The sequence below is a fragment of the Penaeus monodon genome, chromosome 5, assembly GCF_015228065.2.
Source record: "Penaeus monodon isolate SGIC_2016 chromosome 5, NSTDA_Pmon_1, whole genome shotgun sequence".
Classification (NCBI taxonomy): Eukaryota; Metazoa; Arthropoda; class Malacostraca; order Decapoda; family Penaeidae; genus Penaeus; species Penaeus monodon.
This window is the reverse complement of record NC_051390.1, coordinates 11,268,487-11,277,645: the sequence shown is the minus strand read 5'-3', so window position 1 is coordinate 11,277,645 and position 9,159 is coordinate 11,268,487. Positions and strand designations below refer to the sequence as shown.

The window sequence follows — 9,159 nt, the reverse complement described above, 5'->3', positions numbered from 1 at the left end:
GAAAGGACCCATAGGAATGGCAATGAATGATTAAAAAAAACTAATGTGAATTATATTTAATAGTCTGATTCCAAATAATGCTGAAATTCCATATACTCTTCATCTTCCAAATAAAAGGTCATGATTATGTTTGGACTATAATCCTCCAGATTCATTTCAGGCTTTAGGTAGAACAGCTGCAAAATACCGATTTGGATTAGGGAATAAGTGTACAGTTATATTTAAATTACCGTAGCCTCTTGGTAATTTGATGTAATTATGGGAGACCTAGGTTGGATTAGCTGAAAATTTTATTTATCCAATATTTGGCCTTCTCAACATGTCAGATATTTAAAATTTTACTGGAAGAAAGTTTGTGTACTTACATGTCATCTAGACCACTAGAAGACAAAATACAATGGTACAGGAAAAATCTAATTGTGAACCACCACTGACCACCATAAGTGGAGCCAACTTTTGGCAGAACACTTGTGGACAAGGGGCGAATGAATGCAAGTTATGAGTGTATTCCACTAGGTGGAAGCACTGAAAATGTCGTGGTGAAAAGCATTTTGTGATTCCAAACTATGTGGGCTCAGAATTCTAGGTTCACTCTCCCTTGTTTTGTACACATAGAGCAGTGGAGGAAGTCAGGTATTTCAGAGTGTGTGGACCAGATGTTGGTGTGCAGCCCAGCCAATGGGTGAGCAGCTACCTCTGTCTGATTGAAAGGTCCGCCTCTCAGCCAATCAGATATATGATAGTACCCCCTCTAGTCATCCTACCAGCCATTTGACTAATAAGATGATAATTTTTGATTAATACTTATGGAAGAAATATTAATTATTGGAATTTTTGGCTGAAATTTTCACAGAATTTTAGTTTCATCTAATACAGGAATAAATTTCAAGTAGATTGAACAAATAAATAAATTTGGCTCTTTCAGAGGATTCTAATGATATTTAATAAGATGACATTCTTAAATATTCCACCTATACCTGACTTTAAATGCTCATAACTCAAAAGTAAGAAATAGGTGTATTCAGCCCTTGTCAACAAGATGCCTCATATAATCTAAGGCACCATCATATGGAGGTACACTGTGGTGGTGTTTGATTGAGGGCGAGAAATACCAAATCCTGATCTCATCTAGGGTGGCACAATGGCTAGAGCATGCTGTGATTATACCAGGTACACCTGAAATATCATGCAAGGTTAGAGTACTATATACACAGAAAACTGTAAATTGCTAAAGATGTACTATATACACTGTATAAATGCACAATACATAAATGCACAGAAGACTGTGATTATTCAACTGCATGGTGCTGCAACTCATCAACAGATAACACAGGCTCAAGAATTTAGGCTGTGCTTCACCTGAGAGTGCACATAATAATTGCACTCACTGGCTAACTGAACTATATATGTGATATATCAACCTTTAATATAGTCGGTGGATGGGTTGGAAGACTCCGTGGCTGTTGAAATAATGGAAGTTTGAATTATTAAGGTTTGAATTATCAAGTGTAGACTATATATTTTCCAATTCTATATAATAAGCATATAACATGTACTTATAGGTTGTGCGCCCTTTTTCCAAAGATATTTCTCAGAAAAATAAATATGGCAAATATATTTATTGCAGTGATATTTACGATTATTTTATATATATATATATAATATATATATATATATATATATATATATATATATATATATATATATATATATATATATATATATATATATATATATATATATATGCAATGTCTGGTATTGTCCTGTAGGGTGATGGAATGTCATAATTCCTTTTTGCACTCAAGTTAGGTGCTGGAAGTACCTATTCATCTCAAAGGTATAAAACCTTATTTCTTAACCCTTTCCCTACGGGTAGTATTCATAGTGGCATGAACCCCGCTGCCGGGAGCTTATATCGTCGCTCTAGCATGCGTGACCGCTCATGCCAAATACCAGCATCCCTTGCTGTTTCCTCATAATACTATGAAGATATGTTGTATTTTCAGTTTTCATTGTTTTCTAAAGTCTCTACTTGCCATACTTCTTGATAAATCAAGACTGAAGGGTATTTTTGTTGTTATATAGACTCCATAGTTGATCATTATTCGCTCTATAGTCTGAATAAAATAAGCAGTGTGTGGCATCCTGGAGTTGAAATTGTCAGTTTGTTGTATTTTTTTTTTATTTTTTTTTTTATAGTAAAAATGAGAAAGTGTTAAAAACGACTTAATCACACTTTCAGTGGCAGAAAAATAATATTTTGCCATAATTGTAACAAAAAAAAAAAAAAAAAAAAAAAAAAAACTCATGGCTTGTCCATACATACACCATGGCATGTACCTACATGCCCCTGGCAGATAGTCCAGCCATGCCATGGCATGTGCATACATGCCACCCGTCGGCAAAGGGTTAAGACTGATATAACTAAAGAGAGACTTATTACCATCACAGGGTGTTTAGAATTAAATCTTACTGATCAATTGTAAGTCCCATATCTGTTATTCACTTGAGGGGGGACACAATTGTTGCATGTATGGTATGGGCATTCAGTGTATACAAATTGTATACATTTGTTCATGAAACAATTTTGGTAAAGAAGGGATTGATTACATTCAAGTCAGTGTCGCTAGTGGGAGTGACTGTTGAGTTCCATGTATGGTTGCACCTCATTATTTTTATGCTAGGTTAAGTAGAAGTCTGTTATTGTATGAATTTTCTTATGAGTACTTCTCTTAGGGGCAATTGAAATATGGTAGTGTTTTAGGTGTATTTATATATGGCAAAATTTTAAATCATTATTTAATATGTGTTATCTAGTAATAATGTTTGTTTGGGTTTATAATACTTCAGATTTTCTCTATTATTCTCAGATTAAGTTTGGAAAGGTGCCAAGAAGAATGGTTATTTATTTTAAAGTATTGCTAGTAGGGAGAGACCTCTGATAGATCACAATATTTATTCTTGATATCTCCAGAATTACAAGTTGATTGTAGCTATATAGTTAAATGAATATACATTGAAATCAGAGATTTTTTCTTTACTAACAGTACTTAATTTGGTGAGTATTGTGTGGCATACTAATGGAAAGATATTTTTCAGTGTGTAACATTTTATGTATTATTATTTTGTGTGTGTTTATGATGTGATTTTTTTCTTGATTAATCTTTAAACCATTACAGAAAAAAGGTAAACTAGATATGAACTGTAATCTCTCTTGTGCCTGTTTAATTACATTTTGGAAATAGATTTTCAAAAATGTATTAAAGTGTATACAATGATCACAACTAACACTCAACTGAAGACCATCATACACAAATACATCTCAGCCAACAGAAGTTGAGACTAATAATTACTGCAGGTGGCTGATGCCTTGTGTTGGAAGCAATCCTCATGCTCACAGAAATCCTCATGCTGATTGTTTGAGGGTGGGTACTGGTATGTGCTGTTGCATGTACTTGTACTGAGCACTGTATTGTAATTCAGTTGCATATTAGGTTCCTTGGACACCAAACCAATGATGAAATCAAATCTGGTGATTTTTTCTTTACAGGGGACTAAATTTCTAAATTATGAGATTATACTTTAGATGGGGTTTACTTAAAAGATATAGTTATATTTACTACATCTCTTAGGAAAATAATTTATCCACTTGCTTGATGTGTATGCATACAATGTTACATATATATATATATATATATATATATATATATATATATATATATATATATATATATATATATATATATATATATATACATACATACATACATACATATATATACATATATATGTGTGTGTGTGTGTGTGTGTGTGTGTGTGTGTGTGTGTGTGTGTGTGTGTGTGTGTGTGTGTGTGTGTGTGTGTGTGTGTGTGTGTGTGTGTGTGTGTGTGTGGTGTGTGTGGTGTGTGTGGTGTGGTGTGTGTGTGTGTGTGTGTGTGTGTGTGTGTGTGTGTGTGTGTGTGTGTGTTGTTTACTAAGTTGTTTGAATGATGCTGTTTTGTCCATGTGTGGTACTTCATTGTACAATTCAGTAGTTGAAATTAATTTTTATATTAATAGTAGTTTGGAACCTAAATAACTTGAAGCCTAATTATTGTTTGAATAAAAAGAAAATTGTAGGAGGTAAATAAGATATTCTTGAGAGTGTAAGCAGAACTAACTTTGTGAATCTGTTCCATAGGTACTTCTGCAGAATTGATAATTTGAATTGAATGGTGTTGTACAAGATCCCATATTTATATCACTTTCATACACTGTATTGTAAGTTTCATTCATACATTATTCTTGGAATCCAGGTCAATGAAAGTATCCTGGGAACCTGCAGTGATCTCATGGCAGCAGTAAGACAGTTAGTCGTAAGGGCGTCAGATTTGCAGAGAGAGATTGTTGCTGCTGGGAAAGGGGGAGCCTCACCTCGAGAGTTCTACAAACGCAACCACCGCTGGACGGAGGGCCTTCTCTCGGGTGCTAAGGCTGTTGCAATTGCCTGCCAGGCTCTTATGTATGTGTTCCCAGAAGTTTGTGTTACATGTGACTTAGAATATAATTCAATGTATATGATTATATTTGAGGATTGTGTTTTTTATATCGATATGGAAATTAGAATTAGGATGATCAAAAAAGAAAATATTTATATTACTAAAAGAATACTTCACAGATGTTTGATAATTTCACCATATTATAATCAATGTCCTTTCTTTAAAGGGTAGAGCATTTCGGTGGTCGATTTGTGAAGGAAAGATCAAAAAATACTTATGGATAGATGAATGAAAAGAAATTTGTTGCAGGTCTGCTGCTGATCAAGTTGTAAGTGGAAAAGGAAAGTTTGAGGAAGTCATTGTGGCATCACGTGAGATTGCTGCTTCTTCTATGCAGCTGGTCATGGCTTCAAGGGTGAAGGCTGATAAGTCTAGCCAGAAAATGGCTGACCTCAGTACTACTGCCAAGCAAATTTCAACTTTGACAGGAACAGTGGTGGCAACTGCTGAAAACTGTAGAGACAAGATTTCTACTGCTTGTAAGTCTAATTATAAATGGAAGTAAAGAGGGAGGAAGGGAGCTGCAAAGAATGGATGAATTTGGAATAGGAAGGATAAAGAAACAAAAAATTAATATAGAAAGAAAGGGAGAAGAGAAGCTTTATATTTTTGTACTTGCAAAATATGGCAGCAGATCTATTTTGTATGATATTTATTTCATTTAATAATATTTATTAATGTAAGAGAAATGAAGACATGATTATTGAGGCATAAATGTTTGATTTTACAGCAACCCTAGATTTTTCCAAATTGAGCTTGCACTCGGCAAAACGCTTGGAAATGGAAACCCTAGTGAAGATGCTGGAGACAGAGAAGCAGCTGGAGAATGAGCGGACTAAGCTAGCAGAACTACGCAGACACCATTATAAGCTTGCTGGAGAGCTTGAAGGATGGGATGAAGAGGTAGGTAATAACTTTGTGTTTTGATTTGTTACTGCTGTCATTGGCCATTACAGATATAATCGTAAACCAAATAATGGTCTGAACTTTGTACTTTTATTCCTACAGGATATCCCAAAATAGGAGGCTGAAGTGATGACTTCTAGGTAGAGCTATAATGTAAAAGAGACTATTTTGTATACTGAATATTGGCAATTGAATAATGTGATATTGAAGAAGTCTTAAAGCCAGGGGGTTTATACTACTAGTTTCACATACATCCAGACTGAGTACCATGTTGTGACATTGTTACTGGACGCTACACACATTGTTTGGATTGGGAAATTAGATGCACTATGACTGGGATATGAAAGTCTAAAATGAAGGAATGCATATGACAGAAATTTTCTGCTTATATGTAAGTGGAAAACTGATATAAATCTATATATATTTTTATTTCTTTTATAGATATACAACTGAAATTGTTATAGGAAGTAATTATTTATGCAATGTCTAATGAAGAAGATTTTATTAATTTTCATAAGAGGTATTGTTTAATTAATTAATTAATTTTTTGGCAAAAGGGTATTACTGTTATTGAATATAATGTTGGCTTTGATAATGGGAATAAGTATGATTATTTAGATGCATTGTTATATATGATATATTACAGCATCTTGTTCTCTTATTAGTTATTGTAATAATAAGGGTAAAGAAAATATGAAAAGTATGAAATGAATAATGGACTTACAGTAATGATAATGATATGATAAAAAATATATATATATATTAATGATTATAATAAAGTTTATGCAGATATCATTCTAATAATATCAATGATGGTGAGGATAATAATATGCTGATGATGATATTATCATCATTATCTTTATTGATATTGTTATTATTATTATTATTATTATTATTATTATTATTATTATTATTATTATTATTATTATTATTATTATTAGTTATTGTTATTGTTGTTATTGTTGTTATCATCATCATCATCATCATCATCATCATCATCATCAACATCATCATCATCATCATCATCATCATCATCATCATCATCATCATCATCATCATCATCATCATCATCATCATCATCATCATCATCATCATCATCATCATCATCATCATCATCATCATCATCATCATCATCATCATCATCATCATCATCATCAATATTATTCTTATTATTCTTATTGTTATTATTCTTATTAATTGTTATCATTGTCAATATTATTATTATTGTCATTATCATTATTATCATTATTATTATTATTATAATCTTTATTATTATTATTATTATTATTATTGTTGTTATTGTTATTATTATTATTATTATTATTATTATTATTATTATTAATGATTATTATTAATGATTATCATCAAAATCTACATTGTTATTATTATAATTATCATTATTGTTATTGTTACTATTATCATTATTGTCAGTATATTATTAATTTCATTTTGAATTATTGAAATTGGTAGATTTTATTACTGGAATATAACTATGATATAAGGACAGCCAACATTTAGTTTCTAAAATTACTAATTATATAAGATATGAGAAAAAAAGCCAAAAATTATATGAGAGTTATTTTACTGTGCCTTATTAAGACCATCTAAAGTGTGTAGACATGATAAATGGTTAATTAATTGATTAAGGGTTACTATACTAAAGTTGCACATAACTTGCCTGTATGTGTTGCGCAAATATATATTAGTAACTGGTCATGTTAGTAAAAAGATTGATATTGGGTGCAAGGTTGTAGCAAAAGTGAGAGCAAATGAAAGATTTTCCTTTTACAGTTATTTTTTATTTTTATTTTTTTTTACTAATTGATAAGTAAAAGAAAACAGTACTTGACATGCTGCTGGGATGCATGTCCTGTGAAATATATTTTTCCAGCTGTTGCATTATGTGTATCAATAAGTCTTGCACCTTACACCCCCAGAAAATGTGTATATAGTCACTTATTTTTGTGTTTTCTTGGTTAAGGATTCTTATTGTTTTTACCAATTTTTTCTCGAGGAAAAGAGAGACTGGAGGTTGTATTTGTTTATCTTTGAACAATTGCAGAAATGGAGGAGGAAATAAAGGCTTGATCCATGATTACAAGTAATCACAGAATGAATAAGAAAACTGTTAAAGGCACACTTAATAACTTTCATTGTTCTTTGCCAAACTTGTTTATTTCTTATGTTACTAACAAATATAATTTTTAAAGGCAGAATGGAAGCATACATATTTTAAGTTATCTATTTTGATCAACAGTGTATGGAGGTGTTGAAGAATTTTAAGCAACACTTCAGTACCTGCTCACCAGATCTTCCTGTTACTTTAGAATGTAGCACATGTTACTCACAGTCGCACTCACACATACTTGCACTTACACTCACACTCACACTCACACTCACACTCACACTCACACTCACACTCACACTCACACTCACACTCACACTCTTACACTCACTCACACACTGATACTCAAACATCTGTGCTCACACACCTGTGCTCACACACATACATATATGTTAACCTATATATTTATTCCTATATCTCCTCTCTCTTTCTATATCTATATATGGAATTATTAAATGGTGTAGAAGGTAAATAATTGTGGATCATGAAGGGCTGCTGACGCACCCTTTACTTGTGAGTGTGTGCTCCCCCCGTGCAAGGGATTTCTTGCACCATGAACTTGACAGGAGCAAGTATTTTGATTAACAATATTTTGTTATTGGTTTCAGTGCTGTGTTTGCACATTTATTTATAGAGTTGACTGGAGTCTGCAAAATAGATTTGATTTTATGACATTTCTTATAGTCAACTTTATGATTTTTTTTATGCAAATTAGATGTGATCATGTATTTAATACTAGTATTACTGTCCTGGAAACTATTTTTAAGGGGCCAATAATGTTTTGTGAGGCTGATATTTTTTGTTTACAGTTTTTAACATTATTTACATTTCTTTGGAGGTAGATTCTTTGTTTTTGCTGTGAACACAACCTTCTTTGTTAGTTTACTGCACATTGTATAAATTATCTTTGTCATACTAATTTTATTTGCTAAACCTAATAAAGGAACATACTTCATGGTAGTTCCCTTGGAGCAACAGAAAGGCTGACTTTTATTGAAAGTAACTGCATAGCTCTAATAAATGTTTTATTTGTGGTATTTTTTATTGGATAGCTGGTTAATATTAGATTATTTAGACAATAATAGACAAATTAAAGGGTTGTAACACTGGGCATTGTGTTAGTGAGAATGCAAGTTATTGCATTGGAAGAAATTATTATTTTTGGCTTTGTAAGCCTTTTGAATGAATAATTTTGTGCCATCTTGAAGTATAAAATGAAATATTGTTGTCTTTACTTAAATAAAGTTCAGATGTGTGCTTTGATATCTGAAACAAATTGAAAATATACCAATATGATTGTGTCTTTTTTTCTTGCAATGCGGTTTGATGATTTCACTGTTGCACATTTTATAGAACCACCATATACTTTAGCATACTACATATTCTGTAGAGGAAGAGTCAAATTAATTAAGAATTATTGCACTCAATTATCCATAGATGAAAAATTGCTTGCTATGTATGAAATCAAATCGGCTTCTATTTTTGTCAGGAAGTAGCCTTCAGTCGTGGATTTCTGTAATTAAATGAGAATAGAATCATTTCAAAAATTACCACGAAGTCTTACATTTGGCAAATAATTCAAAAAAAAA

The 9,159-nt window shown here is 31.9% G+C and overlaps 1 protein-coding gene across 1 annotated transcript in view; it reads left to right on the top strand.

Annotated features, from left to right (window-relative positions):
• LOC119572966 (huntingtin-interacting protein 1-like) overlaps nucleotides 1-5,629 on the top strand; it is a gene marked incomplete at its 5' end in the record, with an annotated part of 61,543 nt that extends 55,914 nt beyond the window's left edge. Inside the window, 4 exon segments of the mRNA XM_037919930.1 lie at nucleotides 4,297-4,502; nucleotides 4,789-5,018; nucleotides 5,270-5,442; nucleotides 5,548-5,629. Coding sequence (XP_037775858.1) covers nucleotides 4,297-4,502; nucleotides 4,789-5,018; nucleotides 5,270-5,442; nucleotides 5,548-5,562 — 624 coding nt within the window.
• Nucleotides 5,630-9,159: the final 3,530 nt, after the last annotated feature.